Source organism: Balaenoptera acutorostrata, chromosome 10 (genome assembly GCF_949987535.1).
Source record: "Balaenoptera acutorostrata chromosome 10, mBalAcu1.1, whole genome shotgun sequence".
Taxonomy (NCBI): domain Eukaryota; kingdom Metazoa; phylum Chordata; class Mammalia; order Artiodactyla; family Balaenopteridae; genus Balaenoptera; species Balaenoptera acutorostrata.
The window spans coordinates 27693721-27716488 of NC_080073.1; the positions used below are offsets into that span (position 1 = coordinate 27693721).

General features: G+C 42.9%; 1 protein-coding gene across 14 annotated transcripts in view; it reads left to right on the plus strand.

Annotated features, from left to right (window-relative positions):
• CADPS (calcium dependent secretion activator) overlaps positions 1-22768 on the plus strand; it is a 482411-nt gene that overhangs the window by 416246 nt on the left and 43397 nt on the right. For all 14 annotated transcript variants that reach the window (XM_057554533.1, XM_057554534.1, XM_057554535.1 and 11 more), the window contains one exon: positions 19547-19579. In XM_057554533.1, coding sequence (XP_057410516.1) covers positions 19547-19579 — 33 coding nt within the window. The remainder of the gene's footprint in view (positions 1-19546; positions 19580-22768) is intronic.

A 22768-nucleotide genomic window follows, 5' to 3' on the forward strand; every position in this document is an offset into this window, starting at 1 on the left:
CCAGGTGTTACCAAATACGCTGTCTCTGGAATCTGTTTGTTCGTTCGTTCATTCATTCACCCAACATATATTTACCAAGCACCTATGAGTTGTGGATTGTGCCAGGTGCTAGAGACGCAGCAGTGAGCAAGGACGACGTGTTCTCTGTCCTTTTGGAGCTTACATTTAGGAAAGGAGACGGAATTAAAAAGGAAAAAAAATTGTAGAGTCAGACACTGCAGTACAGACCACAAACTAGAGACAGAGAGAAGGGAGTGGGTGGGGCGCGGCATTCCTTCAGCCACGATGGTCCTGGACGGTCTCTCCAAGGAGGAGACGTGGGGGCCGAAACTTAAAGGGGCCAGCCATTGGTAAAGAGGAGGGGAGAACCTTCTGGACAGAACAGCAGCTACAGTGGCCATGTGGCAGGAAAGCAGGAGGCATTTTTGCAGAACATTTTGAAAGGAGCACAAACGGGATTTAGGGATTGAGTGGACGTTGAGGGTAAAGATTCAATTGGAGGAGGCAAAGGTGGAAGGCTCGAGAACCGTGATGTATCAAGAGCTCAGCTGAGCTGAATGAGTCCTGAGAGTCGGTGGGATACCGCGCAAAAAGGCATCGTGGTGTGGGGAGACCTGGGACAGGACCCCAGCTCTGCCCCTCCTCAAGGAGTGGTGTGACCTGGAACACGGGACCACCCTTTGGCTTTTAGTTCCCCTCAGTGGCTATGTTAGATGAATTCGGAAGTGCAAAATAGCTACAAGAGCTTCAGCTCCTATCCTTTAAGCACTTGTTAAGTGCCTGGCACTGGGCTAAGTGCTTTAAATATATTTTTTCTCGTTGAATCCTCTGAGTAATCCCACTCCAACAAGGCTGTCCTGCAGATGATGGAACTGAGGCTCCAAGAGGGAAAGGCCTCCAGCTCGAGTAGCCTCCTGTCTCCCTCTAAACTCTGGAGCCTCCAAAAAAAAGTGAAAATGTGGGAGGATGCTCTATCTGCCCCTAGCAGATAGAACAATTACATCAAATTCCCTGAAGCCCCCTAGAATTTACCTAAGATCCCTCCATCATCCACATCCATTTGAGATGGTCACAACATAGCGTGGAAGCCACTCGGTTCAGGAAGAATAAAACCCATGTTAGGGCTCTCAGGGACCCAAATCCCATGGTCTGTCCGTTCTCCTAGGTCTCAAATTACCCTCATTCACCCTTTCTTTTTTCTTTTTGCCAGCATTTTAATTGTTCTGCCACTTAGAAATGAAATGAAGTAGACATGCTTCTTTTCCTACTAGAATCCGAGACCAGTGCTGGTGTCAGTGTAGATCAAGCAGCACGGACTGCTTTGGTGCAGAGCTCTTTTTTTTTTTTTTAAGATTTTTATTTATGTGGACCATTTTGAAAGTCTTTATTGAATTCGTTACAATATTGCTTCTGTTTTATGTTTTAGTTTTTTGGCTGGGAGGCATGTGGGATCTTAGCTCCCCGACCAGGGATCAAACCCGCACCCCCTGCATTGGAAGGCGAAGTCTTAACCACTGGACTTCCAGGGAAGTCCCGGTGCAGAGCTCTTGATGACAGGCCAGAGAACAAGACTGCCACCTTGGTCAAAGGCCAGAACTGGATCAAGGGAATTCACTTCTGTCCACAGAACATTTTGGTCAGGAAGCAGTTCAAATGGTAGAGTCGGGTGTGTGTTGATAGTGATTTGTTAGTGTTATCTCTGATGGTGTTCCATTTTTGCTGTGGCCTCAGGGAATGCCCAGCATGGGAGAAATGGCTTTTTTATAGTGTGGGCTGGTGATGGCGGTGTAGACAGAGAGGTCTTGGTTCACCCTCAGAGGGTAACCTCATCAAATTATCAGATGCTGAAATCATGTGATTCAAGTCATTTGGCTTCTACACTTCAGAGTGGAGGTGGCTGCCTTGGACAGAAGCACCAACCATGGTAGTAAACACTTACATTTATTGAACATACTATGTGCCAGGTACTGTGCTAAGTGATTTACATGCATTTTCTCATCAGATCCTCACAAACAGCCTATGTAATAGATATGATGATTATCCCCATTTTACAGATGAGGGAAGTTGAGTAATGTGTCCAAAGTCACACAGCTTCTGAGGTTCCACCTTAGATTTACTGCTTTATTGTCGCCAGAATGTTAGTCCTCATAGAAGCCCAGAAACCCGGAGATGAAGTCAATTAGTGACTCTTCCCAGAACCATCCACTAACTGTGATCATTCCTGAGGGAAAGAATCATCTATTTTTCACATCTTACCAGCAAAAATATTTTATAATTTACCCACCAGCCAATCAGTTTTGCAGTAAAACTAAAGGAGTAGACATCCAGAATCTCCCCACTTCCTTTACGCTTTCCACATAATCTTTCATTATATGCTACTCTGTTCAACACATGTTTGTGGAGTTCCTACTATTTGCTGGGCACTGGAATCTTAGCACTGAATGAGAAGGACAATGCCTTTTATTGTACATTCTCATGAGGGAGACATATTCTCATCAAGTAATTTACAAGCATGGCAATTATTCAGAAAGAGAGAAGTAGCTGATGCAATGGAACCATAGCCCAAAGGGACCCAACCTCATCTGGGAGGACATGGAGGAAAGGCATTTGAGCTGAGATCTAACAGATGAGTAAAATTTCACCTGGCAAAGAAGAAAACAAAGAATGTTCCAAGGTACCAAGACTTGGAGAAGAAAGGGAAGGTCTAGTACATTCTGGAAACGGGCAGTTCATTGTGACTCAGGGCAAGGCCAGAGCAAAAGGAGGAAAATGACAGAGATGGAGTTAAGGAGCTAGTCTGGAGCCTGGTCATGAAGGACCTTGCCTGTGGTTATGGAAGTTGAGGGTTTACATGGGAACATTATGAAAATTGATCCCAATGGAGAAGTTAAGAGAGGTCATAGACCAGCTACCTGCTACAAGCTGGAGTTGGGTTTGTGGTCTTCTAATTTTGAAGCTTCGAGCCACCAGTGGAAGGCAAGACTTATGTCGTCTAATGTATTTTGTTCACATGGACCAAACAAAAACACCGGACCCTGAAACGCTCAAGAACTATAAAGCACTGATCTGCCACGTCTTCTACAGACTTCTTTCATCAGCCACTCCCCAGTTTTTCAGAACTTGACATCCACTTTGGGGTCTATGACAGATAATTTTATCACCTAGTAGGACATCATCTTTCTTTCCAGTTCATGCCTTGAAAACACAGCTGACAATTAACATACCTGCTGTCCAAGGCAACGCTTCAGAAGCTTTCAGAAGGAAAAAAAAAAAAAAAGCATCCAAAGTCAACCATTTCCCTTAATATTCTTTAGCAAACATATAAATGTCATTCAAAATGAACGTAAGACAGACACAGTATTTTCTTTAGGCTGTGAGGCGCTGAACTACAGGGTCGTAGAAATGTCAGCTATGAAAGAAATACCTAACGAACATGTACACGGCTTCAAACAGGAAATAATTGTTCCGAAATTAAAAGATAGAGATTCTGACCTGACCTCCGAGCCACATGCAGTGGGAAGCTTATCACCAGAAAGGTAGAGGGAGAGATGTGATTGTGAAGCCCAGACTTACAGACATGTGAGCACATTATTGAACATTTGTGAGTCAGTTTCTTCAACTTTAGAGTGGGGATGCTAATACCTGCTTCAGGGAGTCGAGGGGACAAATAGATACAAAGAGAGCATTGGCCTTGCATGGTACCTGCCATGTTGTGAGGGCCCCATAAATAGCCATTCTTAACCTTCCTTCAACTTAAACCTGTCGGAAGGTTTAAATGACCCTAGTGCTTTTAACCAACAGTTTTCTCACTGGTTCAGTCCTTAGCATAGTATCATTTCTCCTAAGCAACCCAAACTATTATCCGTAACAGGATCAACCAAAACTCTCTTACAACTTCTATTTCAGCACATTCTCATATTCAAAAATTTGATTCATCAAAGACATTTTCCGTTAAGTTTAGCGTGCTTTTAGCATTTCATGCTTTACTTTAATTCTTCAAGAACTTTGCATGCATACATAGTCTCTAGAATACCTCTCTATTAATCAAAATAGGTGTTTTACCAGAATTGAAGGTCCCATTTTCCAAGCATATGTTAAGTTGAACCAGGTTTATTTCAACATGCACCAAGGTTACTTGCTTTTCCAGTTCTGCCCCTTACCGGGGTGTAATCTTGGACGGATTAATTGACTGCTTACCTTAGTTTACTGACCTATAAACTGGGAATAATAATAAGACCTATATTATGTGGTATTGTTAGAAGTAAGTGAGAAAAATATTATATACCTGGAATGGGATAAGCATTCAATACTTGTTTTAATATTGTTATGATTGTGGTTGTTCCTGTGGTTATATCACTGAGTATTAGAATCAGTTAATCAGCTACCATGTTTTAAATGACTGCTCTATGTAAATTATTGAGCTAGAGCTGTAGATGGGGAAAGACTTAAAAAAAAAAAAAAAAAAAAGACCTTATCTCTGTTATCTGGAAGTTACTATCTAGAGTACATACAACAGAAGCAACTTCAGAGATTTTCTGGTCCAGTGTTTCCGGTGATGTGCTCAGTTCCTACCTGCTGTTCAGAGCCAATTCTTTGCAACTCTTTTCACGTCCAGATTTAGTGATGTCCTGTTGGTAGCTTAAAATCGACCAGAGTCAAAGTATTTGCACCATGGAAATTGGCAAACTCTGCCAAACAAGGCTGTTGCTTCTCCTTCTTCCCCTTCCTCCTCTCCTTCTCCTCCTCCTTCTTTTTGACAGCCTTTTCCCTAGCATATCACTGAGTGTTTTCCAAGCATGGGATATATACCACACGTTACCTGAGAGAATGTTAGATGCGGCAACAACTCAGTATTAAATAGCACCAATCAAATTGTGAGAGGGTTATTTTTAAATTTTATTTTCTTCCTTATCCTTCTATCAAGGAGAAAGTTTCCTTTGAGGACTTATCTTCCTCTCACACTTCTCTAAAATTTCAAATCTTCATGTCTAATGAAGAGAAAGAGGGAGAGTGGGCACGCCTCAGACTCCGCACCCTCCGCAGGCAACCCTGCCTACCTAGGAAGTAATAACATCGTTGTATTGGTTTGGCCAAAAAGTTCGCTCGGGTTTTTCCACAATGTCAACCTAATATTTAAGTTGTATTTATTTTTATGCTTCTCTTATTGAGAGTGATATTGAGTTTCCATGTATGGTAGTGACACCAAGTTTCTTTTTATAATTAAGTATTTTTAAAAGAGAGCCAATTTAAAGGAAAATATGAAGTAAATAAGTAAATAGAGTACAGATGGCACATGGGCAATAGCCCAAATCAGGAAGGTGGTATTGATGCTGGAAGTTTGGGAAGTTGTGATACATTCTAGCCACCCCATTTTGCAGCTGTATAAACTGAGGCCAGGGAAGGAAAATGACTTGAACCACTCGTTTCGCCACAGAACCCAGACCTCCTATCCAATCCATGTGTTTGTTTTCCCCACTCTTTACCTGAGCTGAGCGGGGTAGGGGGGGGAGAAGAAAAAAAAAAAAAAAAACCTCTCCACTCTGTAGCAGATCTAGGCTGGCTACAAGAGACAAGTTGTCACTGGCAACGGTGATGTAAACAATCTATATCCTTGAGTTCAGTCTGAGGCAGCTGTGGGGAGAAGAGGAGGGCAGCAGGGCTGACAGGTGGTCCCTTCGTGCAGAAACATTAATGTTCAGTAATGACGGTACAAGCCTCATTGGCTTCGCACCCGGGCCATGCGGAAGCAGGGGCACGAGTAAGACATGGTCCTTGGTCTCTTCCAGCTTGCGTTTGATTGGGCTTCTTAGTGTTGAGAGACGTTTATAAGGCAAAGCAAAACCTAAAAATGCCAGAGGTGGGCAAAGCACCCACCCTCCACTCCACTTATAATCAAATAAAAATAAGCCTTCATGCCTGCTTCGAGATTTTACAAAATTAAAACTTTCCAATTTGCCCTTCCGAGTTTCTCCTAAAATGAGAGGATGCCGTGTAAATAGGCAATGGAAGAGCAGCTCAGCATCCTTCAGAGGGTACAAACCCCGGAGTCCAACAGACCCACATTCACGTACCAACTTCACGGTGCTGCCAGCTTTTATCTTGCAGGAAGTCACTAAACCTCTCTGAGCCTCAGTCTCCTCATCTGTAAATGGTGATAATCATCATGCCCCCCTCTGTGAGGGATAATTACTAATAAATCACTTAGCCTCGTGCCAGCCAAATAATAAGCATGCAACCATTGTTAAATCTGAGCAGCATTAAAAGGGTAGGTTTGGAGGGGCCCTTGAGCCTTGCAGAAATCCTCTCTGGGAATGAAGTGCTGGGAGAGAAATGAGGGAGAGTGGAAAGAAAAACAGGTCTACTTCAATCAGGCATCTGTTCGGAAGCCCCAGGGGGGGAGAAGAGAGATGAGAACATACACTTCCTGGACCCAGTCTCGGAGCACAGTACCCTGAGCAACGGGAGACAGAAAAATTCTCCTTGTTAATGAGGCTGCGGCTCCTAATCAGGGCGTGGAACAGAACGCTTTTGCTTAATAGAGATCATTTCCCTGCCTCTTGCCCAACTCCCCAGCAGTGCCAGCAGCTCTTTGTTTAATGAAAGGTGGAGACTTTGAGTAGTGTGGTGGGATGGGCTAGAGGAGGTATTATTACCCTCATTACTATGATAATAGTTTAATCACAATCAATATTTATGAACATGCACAGAAGCCGTGCAATCAACCAGCAGCCCTGCAACTCATGTTCTTGCCTAAGGATGCTTTCCAGGAAAGCCTGGGCTCTCTCCCACCTTTCCCCAGCTCCTCTGAAGCTCTACAGTGGTCCTCAGAGGTCATTTCAGAATATCAACGATGGTTACATCAGTCATTACGTATGAGGTCTTGTGGTAATCGGTGAATAAAATCATAATGTAACTCTTTTTTGCTTTTCAAAGTACATCCATAAGCTATTGTCTGGATTTTATCTTCAGACTTTGGTAAATTATCTTGTGAAAAAGGTAGGGCAGGGTAGGAGAAGGCATAATGCCATGGTGAATCTTTTGAAGTCAGATCCATTCGGGTTCGAATCCTAGCTCTACCCCTTCTTAGCTGTGTTCCCTGGGGGAAGAAACTTAACCTCTCTGAGACACAGTTCCTTCATTTGTAAAATGAGGAGACAAGTTCTTAAAAGAATTGAATAAATTAGTGTAAATCAGGCATTTAGTCATTGGTAAATGCATCCATATTTTTATATATGACTATATATCAGGTATTAATTATTTCTATGTTGTCTATGAGAAAACTAAACAATTGCTGTTCCAAAGTTCATATAGTCAATCATTGAAGGAACAGTAGTGAGAGTCCAGACTTAGAATCCAATATTCTCTTTCTATTATCTGAAAAAAAAAAATATTAACCCTGGTTCCGTTTATAGGCAATTTAGAGAAATTTTATTTTAAAACATTTTGATGCTTAACTCTTTCAAATATGAATCATATTTTGAAAGCCAGAGATTATCTTTCTGAGCAATGACCTTCTGATCACCCACCCATAAAAAATTTTTGGTATCACAGTTCCTACATCTGTAAAAACAGTATTTATAAAATCTGGCCCTCCTAAAAAGGAAAGCAAGGGAAGGTAGCCTCACAGTGAATGTGCATCTATGCAGCATGTACACGGTGCTGACACGGGCACAGCATTTCACAGTTGGCCAGAAACACCCTTGATCTTCAGCAAGCATCGAAAACATTTCAGCCTCTCTGGTGGCAGAGCTCTGGGAATCCGTCACACTGTCTGTGACTCCAGATCTACTTCAAGGGTTGTGTTTTTCTCCAGTGCTCAGAAATTGTTGGAAAGGGCTTTCACTGTAATTGTTACTTGGCCCCAAGCAAGAGCCACCGAGGTTTGCTCAACTGCTCACCCGCACACACAGTCCCAGTACATCCACCCACTGGCACATTCTGTCTCCCCCAAGCCATCAGGACCTTGGTTGGCACTTAACAGATTTATTCCTCTTCCCAAGATGCACTTAGAGCATCCAGATTATGTATTGGGGAGGGGGAGGTGGTTTGCTACATTTTGCTTCTCAGAATCATGATTTCCGTCAAGCAAAAACCTTGAAGAAGTTACCCTGGAAAAGATACATTCTTCCCGCAAATGCTAGAATGCTGAAAATTCTATCACTTGTTTTGTTCTTTTTGCAATAACTTTTTATGAAAGAAATATATATACGTGGTTAAAATGTGAAATAGTACAGAAACACAATAATTATTTTTTAAAAAGCAACAGTTCTCTGTCCCATCCCTTTCCATCCTCAGTCCCTTACCCCAGAAGGGACCCTTGCAAACAAGTTTGCTTTTATCTTCCTAGCTCTAAGTACTGTTCTTATACTGCAGTTTCTTGGTTTATCGATCATAGAGATGATTTACCTCCCTGCTGTAGTACAATAGATACTCACTTTGCCCTCTCCACTTTCCACCCCCCATCCTGTTACAGTTACATCAGTATTACCAGTCACTTTACATAGTACCCATCCACCTTTAGTTCTTGTTTCATCCACAAGACGAGGCTCTTGACACCCATGTCCTTTTCCTTCCCCTGCTGCTTCTTCCAGATGATCTCTTGTTCTAACATGGGAACTGAATGACACACCTCTTCATTCTTATCACTGAAAAATGTAATAACCTATATTTACGAATGTGTCTTGAATCTAGACCAGCACTGTCCAATAGAACTTTCTCTAGTGATGGAAATTTTCTATATCTGAACTGTCTAATATGGTAGCCACCAGCCACCTGTACTTGAAATGTGACTAGTTCAACTAAAAAGTTGGATTTTTAATCGCATTTTGTTTTCATTTATTTAAATATAAATAGTCACTTGTAGCTGTCCGATAGTGCCAGACCAAGCTTAATATACAAGCCTAACTACCTAAAGCAACTTGATTTTCCAGCAGAAATGATACTAATAGCTGATGCATAGTTCTTACTTACTATGCCCCAGGAACTATTCTAGAAATTCACTTAATAACCCAGCAACTCTATGAAGAGTACTATTATGCCCATTTTATAGATGAGGAAAGTAAGGCATGGAAAAGTGAAGTAAATTGTCTAGTAAGTGTTGGATCTAGAATTTGGCCCTATACCATCCAACCCCAGAGTCTGTGCTCTCAGCCATTTCCCTGCACTGCCTCTAATCCCCATTAGAAATGACCGCGTCCTTTTTCGGGTATTTCCATTCTGCTGATTAATGATGTGCTCGTGCTTCTCCCATGTTACTGGCCTGAGTGATGCTTATCACTGGGGCTATGTGCATTTAGATAGAACCCTGCCCATTCCATTTGTGCCACACAAAAAAAGAGAGCATGAAAACTGGAGGCTGAGGAAAAATATGGGCAAACGTAGGCACTCAGGGCAAATTAGCTGATTTTGCCAGTAGAGTAGAAAGGCTGTTCCTTTGGAGTGCAATTTCAACAGTAGTAATAGCAGCTAGCACGTACTGAGGACTTGCCATGTCCTTTATTCTGCCCCTGTATGTGTATCATCTTCATTAATCCTCACAACAGCACAGAGAGGTACAGATGATGAGGCTGCACCTCGAAGGTACTGGGAATATTAAAGGAGGTGGTTCATAGGAAACAGTGAAAACAGTGCCTGGCACAGGGTAAATAAGCAACACATGCTGCCTATTGTAATCCTGATATTTCATCGCCAAGTCTACCCACTGGTGCCTGCTACATTGTCTGGTACCTGTGTGAACGGTCTCTATCTCTATTGTTTTTTCCCTTTCCCTGATACTATCATTTTTCCTGGAGCCTCCTTTCCAGAGCTCTTATTAATACTAAGATATTAATAGCCTTTTGTTTTACTGCGAGAGTATTTATAAACTTTTCAAGGTGTGGGAAGTGTTTCCTATTCCACATCCTTCCTAGCACCTGCCTCATACACCATCTAAGAGTCGTATTTCTGGAAGGAATCAGGGGAAAACATTTAGCTCTGTGCCCTGTTATAATAGGTAAGGACAGGAGGCCAACAGGTTAGACAAGAAGTCAGTCAACTAGTTAATGGTCGTATTAAGATGAGAAATTTACATTTTATGATTCTTCCCCTACCCCCCACCCCAATGGCTCCTCCTCTAGTCCAGAGGTCAAAAAATTTCTTCTGGAAAGAGGCAGATAGTCAATATTTTTCACTTTACAAGCCACATAGTCTCTGTCACAGAGACTCAGCCTCCTCCCTTGGAGCGTGAAAGCAGCTATCGACAAGATGTAAATGAATAGGCATGGCTGTGTTCCAATAAAACTTTATTGATGGACACGGTAATGTCAATTTCCTGTAATGTTCACATGTCAGGAAATATGATTCTTCTTTTGATTTTCCTTCATTTAAAAATGTGAAAACCATTCTTAGCTCGTGAGCCACACAAAAACAGGCAGCAGGCTAGACTTGACCCACAGGCCAGAGTTTGCCAACCCTTTTTTCTAGTCTATAAACTATAGATGGGAACACACTTGGTACAGTCAACTCACAGCTAACGACAAGTGACTGAAACACTAGTAACAATATTAGGTAATACTTCTTGAGCTCTCACTAGGTACCAGGCATTGCACTGAGCACTTAACATGATGTCAACCTGTTCAGCCTCACACGAACCTCCTAAAGAAGATATTGTTGTTACCCTCATTTTGCAGATGAGATTATAGAAGCTGTGGAAGTTTAAAATTTTTTTCCCTAAGTTCATTTGACTAGTAAGTGATGGAGCATAATTCCAGCAAAGCTGTGTCTGACCCAAAGTCCCTATACGTCCCACAAGTCGGCTCCCCTTCTCCCAGATCCCAGGGGATTATTAGGTAAGAAATAGCTTTAGAATGACACATCATTTTCACATTATCAGCAACTTGATGTCCTGAAAGGACTCTGCACTTAATAACCAGGCCTGGGCTTGGACACCAATGCCACCACTTACTGGTTTACCTCTGGAGAGTTGCTTAACCTCTCTGAATCTCAATGTCCTCTTCTGTGAAGCGGGCTGGTGAAATGAGCCTTCTAATGTTCTACGGGAATGATTAATTGAGTTAGTTATACATGAGGTGTCTAGCTCAGTGCCCCATACATACATGCTCAGTAAATATCATTGAGAATCAGGTGAAGATCAGCTGGTCTCCTTTTATAGCCAGGAGACCCAAGAATGCCCAAATCCTGTCTTAGACCATCAGTCACCTCCCCACAGCATCCTCCAGGAAAATACGTGCAATGGATAAAATTGGGGAAGTAGGAGACCAAGTGACACCTTCTTGAATATCTTGGTTATCTATTGCTGCATAACACACTGTGGCAAAGTTAGTGGCTTAAAACGATCTGTTTATTCTGTGTACGATTTTGTGGGTCAGAAATCTGGGAAGAGCTTGGCTAGGGGATTCTTTGGTTCCATGTTGCACTGACAGGGGTCACTTGCTTGGCTGGGCTGGGGCTGAATGTCTGATAGCTTGGTGCGTCTCCATGTGCCTATTTCTCCCCCATACGGGGTCGCATCCAGCTGAGCTTCTCCACGTGCCTTGGGCTTCTGATGGCACGGCAGTCTCGGCACAGCTGCACTTAGTGGCAGCTGGCTTTCAAGGGTGAAGAAGCACAGCTGCTGGCCCTCTCCAAGATTAGGCTCAGGACTGATATGGCGTCACCTCCATCATATTCTCTTAGTCACGGCAGTCATGGGCCAGCCCAGGCTCAAGGGGGATGGAGGAATAATAGACCCCATTTCTCAATGGGTGTGGCATGCCCACACAGGGAGCAAAATAACTGATGGCAAGCACCTTTGGCAACAAGCTACCGCATTGTGTGGTGGGCTTTGGGTCCATATTACAATGCAGAGAACCAGCCCTGCTGGTCTCCAGGGATCTCTTTGTTAAGAGCTGAGGCCTGAGGAGCCAAGGACAAATAGAATAGAGAGAGAGTCCAGACCACAACCTGGTACCGGGCCAGCAAAGAAGAGAGGAAGTAAGACGGCCAGGCCTCTTATGGCAGGATTAGTCACAGACATCATGAAGCTTTCTAACCATGAAACAGAACCACATACCTCAGTGTGCAGATATTTAAGGTTTAACAACCCCACCCACTAGGAAACATAGCTCAACCTGTGCCCTGGAACCTGAACTATCAAATCAGCCCCTTTGGACGTGAAAGGAAAAGAATGTAAAAATAATAGGGAACATTTATTGAACACGTACTATGTGCCAGGCCCTGTGCAAAGGTTTTCACATACAGTAACTCATTTGATGCTTTGCATGGACTAAATGAATTTAGTACAAGTCAAATGCTTAGAATAGTGTCCTGCACGTGTTAAACCCTTAAGAAATCTCTTTTTTCTATTAATAATCTGTACAACCACCCCATGAGGAGGAAATATTGTCATTATCTCTATTTTCCAAGAAGGAAACTGATGCTTAGAGAAGTTAATTACCTGGCCCACAACTGGTGGCTGATCAAACCAGATGCCAGCCCAGGTATCTGACTCCTGGCCTCGAGCTCTTATCTCTATGCTGTACTCATACTGTAGGGACACAAGAGACCCTTTAAGCTCATCTCACAGAAGCAACGAAAGCCATTTCCTTTTGAATTGATAGTGCCTGGTCGCGCTTTTCTTAAGTGATTCTTTAAAAGTGTTAGAGCTTGAATAACAGCTTCAAGAAAGCACTAGAAACCTTTATCCTGGGTACAGAGTAAAGAGTACCATGCTCAGAAGTTCATTCTGTCAACACATTTTTTTTAATTTTTAATTTTATATTGGAGTATAGCTGATTTACAATGCTGTGTTAGTTTCAGGTGTACAGCAAAGTGATTTAGTTATACATATGCATATATCTATTCTTTTTCAGATTCTTTTCCCATATAGGCCATAACAGAGTGTTGAGTAGAGTTCCCTGTACTCTGCAGTAGGTCCTTGTTGATTCTCTCTTTTATATATGGTAGTCAACACATTTTTATTGAGCCCCTGCTATATACCAGGCAGTGGAGATAGTGAGGAGAGAAAGAGAAGTTCTTATTCCTCATAGAGCCTACATTCTAGACATAAGGCTGGTGATAGATGATAAAATTCAACTAATAAAATAAAATCATTTTACTGATGATAATGGTACTAAGTAGCATGTTGACATACCAAACTGCCTCAACTCTCAAAAAAAAAAAGAAAGAAAGAAAAAATCCAGATCTCTAAGATCACCTGGGTTAGGGAAGTGGAGAAGGAAGCAAAATAGTATCATGATCCTTGCAGCAGAAATTTCACAAGCCAGACACTGAAGTAAATGTTGCCGGTCCCTTGAAAGAGTGGTGTGCTCTGCAGTTTGTAGGCAAAGACAGAGAAATCAGCTCCAAGTTCTTGTGAAGTCAAACAGGCAGGAGTGGAGTCAGCTTGTGCAGAGAATAAATTGTTTGCTTGGTTGGTTTTTGCCTTTTTTTTTAAGAGACCACAGGGAGAAAGGAGAGCTCAGGCAGTCACTAATGCAGTGGTATCTGTTCAGACTTCTTTTTTCTTCCATCTTTGCGTCTTACCCACCAGATTTCTGTTTGCAAAAAGGGCCTAATCCACTTTTTTTTTCCTGTCCGTGCATTGATTTAATAGTAACAAACCCTGAGGTCCTCGTGGTCTGCACCTGGGTTGCTTTTTCCCCTGATGAAGCAAGAGAAGTGGTTTAAGCCCCCGCCGTGCTCCCTATCAAAGCTACACAGTGATTAACTCAGGTCCCCTTATTAGGACCAGGCAGAAGAAAATCCCTTAGTCATCAGCATTGTGAAAATCCTGGAATGGTGAGTGTTCAATGAAAAGATTACCTTTGGGCACCTGAAAAATAATGGAGAAGCTCAATAGAGTAACCATTAAGGCTGTCTACACACGCTAAGTCAGGTGGAGGGTCGAGGTAATTAGCTGGGACATTCAAAGCCAGAGAAACTGTGTTGGACCTTCTGCCCTGACTGAGTCGGTGCAGATAATTATTCAAATCTCTCAGACATTTTTCCTGGAGAAGCCATTTTAGGTTGTGTCTACACACACAAAGAAACAAGACTTAAATATGACTGGTTTGATAGGGTTTTTTTTTTAACTGAATAATAGGCAGCTTAAGGGATGGGAGGTTCAAAGCTATAACTTATTAGCTGTGTGACTTTAAGCCAAATTGCTTCCTTTCTGTTAGCCTCAGTTTTGTCAACTGTAAAATGGGACTATTAATAGGACCTTTTTCCAGAGGTCGTTGTGAGGATTAAATATAACATATGCAATCTTCCTAACTCATCTCCTGGCAAGTCGGAAGCACTCAAGAAATGTAACTTACAGTTATGAATTGTTGGATGGACATGACTTATTCTGGGTGTTTAGAGAGATTGTGCATTAAGACATCATCCAAGGAAGGGACTAGAAATCAAGGAGCGATTGCCTTTACCTACAATCCCTAATTCAGTGCCTTGGACCTAAGACTTGGTCTTTGCTGCAGGCCTATGAAAATGTGAACAGGTTGCTCACTGACAGCTGATTTTCCCACCTTCACCCTTGGTCTCCATCAGACTCTCGGAGTTTGTGTCTCTTTTTCGAACCTGCCTTCCCAGAACTGGCTCTGTCTGGTCGAGGGGTGGGGGTGGGATGTTCATGGATACTGCTAGAGAAGGGACATTCTTTGTCCCACCAGAGGGGATGGTGAGAAAGCAGGGAGACTCAGGAAGTGAAGTCTGGCTGAAGTTACAGTTCTTGTGTCTTCCGTGAGGGCAATTGAGTCCCTGCAGAAAAAGGATGCCAGACCAGGTGTCTGGGGCAAACGCCTCTCCCGCAGCCTTCTCTCCTATGCCCCGGGACATTTGGCTTTGTACCAGAGAGCAGTAGGGATGTGTGATTGAATATACAGAGCACCCTGGCTTGGGGAACTGCCCTCTCACTCATGCCTAGGCTTGGGCAGCCTGAGGAAGGGGGCAGAGGTCTTTGCTTCTGCCTCAATGTTCTGGAGAGAAGTCCAGTGCATAAGGTGTTCATGGAATTGGCAGGAAGTTTGCCAGACTGAAAACCAGCTCAGATACCTACTGGTAACCTGAGGAGATTCCAGCATCCTTTTCATGGCAAGAAATTGCCCGTGGGCTAGAGGTGAGCAGTGAAACTGTCCCCATGACCACCAGGATAAGGAGCAGATGCTTTATCTACACCAGTAAGCCAATATTGCTGGTTAGAAGAGGCACATTTAGTAGTTTTTACCATGTCCCCAGCTCTGTTCTGTACCCTTGGATGGATTACCTCATTCAGTCCTCTCCATATTCCTTTGAGAAACATTATAATTGTCCCATTTGCAGAGGAGGCTCAGAAGTTAATTAACTTGGTCAAAGTCACCAAGCTAGAAAATGGCAAAACCCGACTTCTAACCCTGCCCATCCTCAGCCCATCCTTTTAGCCACTTCACCAAGAAGATTTCTTTTAAAGTTAAAAAAGAAATGAAAATTACACACAAACACACACACTTTTGACCACCCTTGATGGGAAAAAATGCGTAATGACAAAATTTTATAACATAGGTTGTGCTTTTTAAGAAATTTGTATTTTATTCATCAAAACAACATGTATATGTAATGGGAAATAGTCTTGTGTAGATTACAAGGTCTGTTGTTTATTTGATCTAGACACAGTGTCTGGTGTGCGCTTGGACTTTCTGACCCTTGGCAATAATTCCAAACCCCTAGTGGGTTGGGAGGATCTGGTCCTTCTTCTCTACTTAGAGTATAGCTGGCCAAAAATATAGTCAGTCCTCTGGATACTTCAAAGAAACATGATGCTTAAAAAGGGAGCACTGTTGACATTAGGCAGGAGAGGGTTCTAGGGACCAGAGTTCTGATCCTGGTTCTGTCAGTTTATTCACTCTGCTATATCCCAACATGTATACTGTAAAAAAACAAAACAAAACAAAACAAAACAAAAACAGAACTGATGACAGCTTTCTACCTCTTAAGGAGATGAGCAACAGAGAACAGGAAGCAGCCTTAGAGGTCACCTCATAGGGAAAGTCTCACATCGGAGCAGCATCCTACATACCTCCTGCTTGAGCTCCTCTAGCAAGGAGTTCTTTTTTTTTTTTTTTAATTAATTTATTTATTTTTGGCTATGTTGGGTCCTCGCTTCTGGGCGCGGGCCCTCTCTAGTTGAGGCGAGCGGGGGCCACTCTTCGTTGTGGTGCGTGGGCCTCTCATTGCGGTGGCTTCCCTTGTTGCGAGCACGGGCTCCAGGTGCACGGGCCTCAGCAGTTGTGGCACGCGGGCTCAGCAGTTGTGGCTCGCGGGCTCCAGAGTGCAGGCCCGGCAGTTGTGGCACACGGGCTCAGTTGCTCTGCGGCATGTGGGATCTTCCCGGACCAGGGCTCGAACCCGTGTCCCCTGCATTGACAGGCGGACTCTCAACCACTGCACCACCAGGGAAGCCCCAGCAAGGAGTTCTTGATCACCAGAGATAGCCAGTGCCTGGCTGGACTGAGATAGCTGTTCGCACCTTCTTCTGGGGCCCCATCATGTTACTCATTCATCCTGATTCTATGCTCTAGAACCACCGTGACCAAGTTCAACCCTTCAACATTGAAGGTCCTTGATTAACTACGTGAAAGTTTCCATTTCGTTTGCCGTTAGCCCTTCCTTTTCCAGGCAAGATGCCTTCTCCTTTACTTTTCTTGTAGAAGACACTTCCAGACTGCCCTGTATCCTCAACATCTTTCTTCAAGTTCAATGGCCAGAACCAAAAAATGATACAATCCTAATAGGACCACAGTTTACTCTGAGCTGTTTTTTCCTGTTATTGTGGGATGGGAGAAAGATCAATAAGGCTAAGTGCAAGTCACCAGTTACCAGATTTAAAAAAAGACCAACAAACTGAAGGCTAGTGCATGTAGGAGAGGGGATGGTTTTCGTCATGACATAGAGCTTGCCTTATCTTCCCAAACTGCTTTGAAAGGAATAGACTTTGGCTGGTGTCATTTTCTGGGTTGAAATTGCATGTTGGTGGTAAGAGTGGGTGTGTTTAAAGGTTGATCATTTCAGCTGTAGCAAAACTCCTACCAACTGCCAAGCACTAAGTCTACATAGGGAAGGAGGCAATTTGTAGCTGAGAAGAATTGTTTTGTCAGCACCTGCCCTGACCACTGTTGCTTAAATTCCTCATACTTTCTACCACTGGTGAAAAGATCAGGAGTTCAAAAGGAAAAAGTGGGGCTCAGGAGACCCTCATGTGAGTCCAGGCTTCTCTGTCTTCTGGCTCAGATCATGATGAAATAAATTCATAAATTCTGTGGGTTTTAGTGTTCTCAATAGTGATTAGATAAACAATTAATAGCCACCCTTTTGCAGGGTGGCTTAGAGAAGAAACAGAACGTGAAAGTGCTTTGCAAAGTGAAAAACATCATACAAATGTTATGTATTAATGTACATAGAGGAGATTTGAAAGGAAAGCCACCTTCTTGCTCAAACTAAATTCTAGAACAGGAATAAAGAGGAAAGATTTCGGGTTGAGAATCATTTAGTAAAATGTTATTTAGGCAAATTCTGGAAAGCTTTCCTCATACCCCCCTTAATGGCCCGGAGTGGTTTCCTTCACTCACCAAGCTTTGCAAGCATCCAGCTTTTATATGCAACCCTGTTGGCCTTCAGACTAACTCAGGCAGTGGCTTCTCGATCTGGTCTGTTTATTCCTCAACCATCCTGAAGCCAGCACTGGTCACTCGCTTTTTCTCCTTCCTTCTACAAATTTTCCCTGAGTGCCCTTTCTAAGCCGGGTAACAAGTGAGTCACTGGGGAGACAGCTAGGGGCAAGACATGACATTCTGTGGGAGACAGACATGGCACCAAAATTACTGAATTGCGATTGCAATCAGTGCTGCAAAGGGAAAAAATGTAGGGTTCTGAGAGAATCTGTAACAGGAGACTCTAGGAATCCTCTTGGGTGCTGGCGATGATTCCAGGAGATAGAATGCATTGCCCTCTCAATAATTAACTAATTGATGTGTGTTCCGCCCTTTAAAGTTTATGAAACACTTTCCAGTACATTTTGTCACTTGATCAGGCTCTCAGCCCTACAAAGTACACAGTGGTATCACCTTGTTCTAGAAATCGAGAAACCCAGGCAAAGAGACTCGAAGTGATGATCCCAAGGTCAAGTAGTTCTATCATTTGCAGAACTTTTGACTCTAAATCCTGGACTCTTTCCACCCCACCCATTGGCTCACTGACTTCTTTCTTGAGATTTGACATTTTGAAAAGTGGCTTTGAGAAAATAGCAACAGGGAAAAACACTCCCCTGGATACTTTCCTGGGAGACATGGGGGTAGAGGTAGTGACTCCCAGTATTGGTCTCAGCCAGGTGGCAAGAGGCAGCCCACCTGAGATGTGAAAAGACATCCTAAGTGCTTGGTGTGCATCGCAGTCTTGGTACTTGCCAACAAAACTGAAAACGCTCCTCTGATCCCAAATGTAGCCCCTTGGTCTTACCTGTGCTAAGTGGAACGTGTGTGACCCGAGTCAAAATGAAACGCACAGAATATCAGACATCCTCCTCAGGTTTTATTCCTCAAACCCAGCTGTTCATTGACTTCTTACAGGACCCAGAGCCCCGCCAGATCTGCTTGTGAATCGATCCTCTCAGCCCCCATTTATTCTGTGCTTGCTGTGTCCCAGGACTCTGTGTGTGTATTCACCCTTGTATCGACCCGCTGCAACAGTTACCTAATGCATCTGCATTTTGCAGATGAGGTAACTGAGGCTCAGAGAGATGAAGTCACTTGCCCAGGGTCACACAGCTTGTAAGTCGTAGAGCTTGGATTTGAACCCAGATCTAACTCCAAATTCCATGCTCTCAAGCACTGTATGTACTCCACCACACTCCCTCCACCAGAACTGAAAATAAATGTCATACCCTCTTTCTGCACTTCCCTTCTGGGGTTTTAGTATTTAAAACCAAGAGACATAACAACAGCCTTGGGACAGTTTTGAAAGGCTCTGGTACCCTCCCAACCCCCACTCACAGACACCCATCTCGCTCTGGGTTAAGGGTGCCCACCCGCTACATCCCCTTCTCTTGAAGAGAGTTACTGGAAATCTTTGAGAACTCAAAGATTCAATTAGGACAAACCTGTAGCCAGATTATACAAAGACCCCAAGGTACAGGAAGTGACAGTGGACTTAACTGCTTTTCTAGACTGGTGAGCCCTCCACTCAACGGTCTGGGTTTAGCTACAGTCATTTTTCTCCCTTTTAAAGGGAGGGAGGAAAATGCAGATCTCCCATACCAGCTACAGAATCTCAGTAAAAATTTTGCTGTCTTTTTCTCTTTCCTTCTCCCTCCCTCCCTCCTTCTCCTCTCCCTCTCTCTCTTTCTCTCCAAAGCAGTGGGTCTGGCTTACAGGGTAAAAAAATTAGCAAACAGATTTTATTTTTTTAGTACCTTTCTGTGTTTCCTGGTCAGCTTCGTCTGCCAGCATATTGTTTTAACTCTGATGGTGATACAGCATTGAGCTGTGAACAATTAAACATAAACACCACCCTCACTTCCATCCTCTTCTTTCCTCCTTAGGTGAAGGCAGCTTCCAAATATGTGGATGTACCTGTGAGTATTTGAAAAATGTTTTTGTGGGGTGTTTTGGCTTTCGTGAGAATTTCGATGGTGCCCTTGTCATTAGTTGCCACTAAACTGTATAGTCCTGACTAGAATCACCAGAAGAAAGGAAGCCAGGAATATTTCACAGTAAAATTGTTTTGAGATGAGAAGAGGGTAGGAAACTAGTTTCCTTCAACAGGAAAAAGAGATCCTATTTTGAGGGTAAACGCAGTTCACTTTCATTTCCATTTTCATTGGTTTCTCTGGTATATTTCATTCTGTTATCATCCAGCTCCCTTCCCCTCCTGCGTGCACACCTTGGGAGCAGGGCCTTAGCTAGAAATTTGCACAAGGGTGCCAGTATTTTTTTTTAAACAAATAAATTCGGAATTTGTTCATTTTGGGGTCAATTCTGCAATTGTTTTAAGGGAACCTTACAAAACTGCTTATAATTAGTGCAGACCTCGTTAATGAAGAGCGCTCTCCAAGTTCACAGATAAAGCACTCAAAGTTGCCCAGAATTTACATTTAAATTGAGGTTAAGTTCTGCACATGAATGCCAGAGTGTGGGATTACCTGTGATAAATCAGGATACATTTATGGACAGACTTTGCCCTGCCTATTAGCAAAATAGAATTGGAGAGATTTAAATATATTCCAATGAAGGAGAAAAGAAAATGATTCTGTTTCTCCATTTCTAACAAAAGAGGTGTGAGTCTATTATAAAATATTAAATTTAGAGAGCTTATCTCAACAGCCACCAACGGTCTTGTACTGAGGGTTTCTCATTCTGAACGTGATTAAGTACCCTCCTTGTTCAAATACTTATTTGTTAAAATTTGTTTTTTTTCTAAAAGGATTTATATTAACATTTAAATTCATTTCCCCAGGAAGCTAAGTGTGTAATGGTTTATTGGCTTATTTCTCAAAGGATGGCAAAATGGAAAATTGGAGTGAGTTTAGCATTAGCATATATTTTGTTTGTTTAATGAAAGAATGTACAATCAATAATTATGCTTTGAATTTATATAATACCTCTCATTGGGGGACCTCCGACTCCTTCATGTAGATAGTCCTTATAATAGAGAAGAGAAAAAGGTCACATACCTGGAGCAAGGAGAGAAGTTAAGTAATTTATTTTCCCAAGCCCCAAAGTAGAAACTTTCAGTTCACAGGGAGCAAACTACTCAAATTCTCTGAGCTGGTTCTCCATCCTTAAAATAAAGAGAATAATAGCCACATCACAGACTTGCTGTGCGGATGAAATGGCCCATGTATGGGATGCTCAGCTCTGTACCTGGCACTCACTAGATATTTCAGCAGCAGGAGCAAGGCCCTTGGGTTGAGGGAGGGGCGAGCGAGTGCTTTGCTCTATTGCACGGGGTCGGAGTGGGGGATGAATTTGCTGACATCCACCCTGGCCTGCACTGGGCTTCAACAGTAATAGAAATGGAAATTCTAGTCCTCAACCCGAAGAGCTGGTAGCTGAAGTCTGTTTTCTGTTATACCTCAAAGCAGAGGGGAGATCTCACCAGTGAGATATAAACAGGTGATGGGTAGGCAAAACCCAAATACTTGGGGGAAAAAAAATGATCTGGCTGAAATTATTGAGGAGGTCAAATTATTTGGGGTAGGTCAAAAAGTCAAGTATTGGCAGTGTTCATTGGTTCAACCTACTTCCTGCCAGCCAGGCTCAGATTTATTGTAAAGATGAGGAAAAAATGGACTCTACGTCAATGTGAAAGGGAACAAAAATCAATGAGCCAAGTTTCGTCCCTCCAGGGAGGCAGAAGGAGATGATGCAGCATGTCCCAAAATGGGGTACATTTCCCACCGATGATATACAATACCGTAGAAACAGAAACTGCAACCAAGCCTTACAAAGCAGCCACTGTGTGCCAGGCGCTGTTCAAAGCACTTTACATTTAATCTTCACAACAATCCCACTTTAAATTGAGGATACTGTGGCACAGAGAGGTTGACTTGCTCAGGATCCCACAGGTGGTAAGGAGCAGAGCTGAGACTTAAACCATGCTCTTAAACACTACCTCATTTGCCAGATGATTTCCTTTAGTGCACAGAGAAACATCTCTATTTGGATAACTGAGAAATTATTTTAGTGAGTATTAGAAAAAATACGATCGGCACATCAAATGTGCTCTTTCACCATAATTTCACCACTTAGTACAGCTTGGGACAAAGCTAAACTTTAAAATTAAGTTCGTTAAAGTATTTTTGTAACAGACAATATTATAATAAGTGATGAACGATTTTCTAGAAAATAATAGTACAAAATACACAGGTACTATCTGTACATTGTTCACATAGAGTAAATAGTCATCATTTACGTCTCAGAACAACCCTATGAAGGGAGTAATATCATCTTCCTATGTCACAGCTGAGGAAACTGAGGCGCAGGGAAGTTAAGTGGCTGTCAAGGTCACATGTCGAGTAAATGGGAGCGTGAAGATTCACGTGCTCGCAGTCTGATATATAGAGCCTGCTAGCACTGTCTCCCAAAAGTCAATTGCGTACATTTCTTTCCAACTCTGCCTTCAGTGAGGGCACTTTGGTAGCTCAGACTCAGCCATGGAGGGAGTATTTACACCACGGAAACTGGCAAGCGCTACAGATCAAGGTTTGCTGTTTTGTTTCATTGTTTTTGTTTTGAAGAGTCAGTTGACCAGCTTCACCAGCGAATATCACCTATTAAATCAGTGGTCCCCAAACCAGAATGTGCAGAGGTGATACTTGGCAAGGGTTTTTTGGTTTGTTTTTGTGGGGGTTTTTTAATAGAGATTCCCAGCCCCTTGCCTCCAGAGATTCTGATTCAGTCGTTCTGGGGTGAAGCCTGGAAATCTCTTTCTAGAATAGCTCTCCACCTGATTCTGATAGATGGTGCAAGTTTGGGAACCAGTGATTCTCGACCTTGGTGTTGTATATTGGAAACATCTGGGGAGGTTTTACGAGGAGTAGCCTAAGGTTGCTTGTCAACTTAAAGCAGAATCTCAGGGTATGGGGTCTAGACATCAGTTTTGTTTGTTTGTTTGGTTCTTGTTTTTTAGGCATCAGGTTTTTTCTTTAAAGCTTCCCATATCCTTCTCATTTGCAGCCAGGTCTAAGAACCATTGGATAAAATCATCTTTCAAGTTTCTTCTAGCTCTGAAGACTGGGTTGACCTCTGTTGCCCTGTGAGGG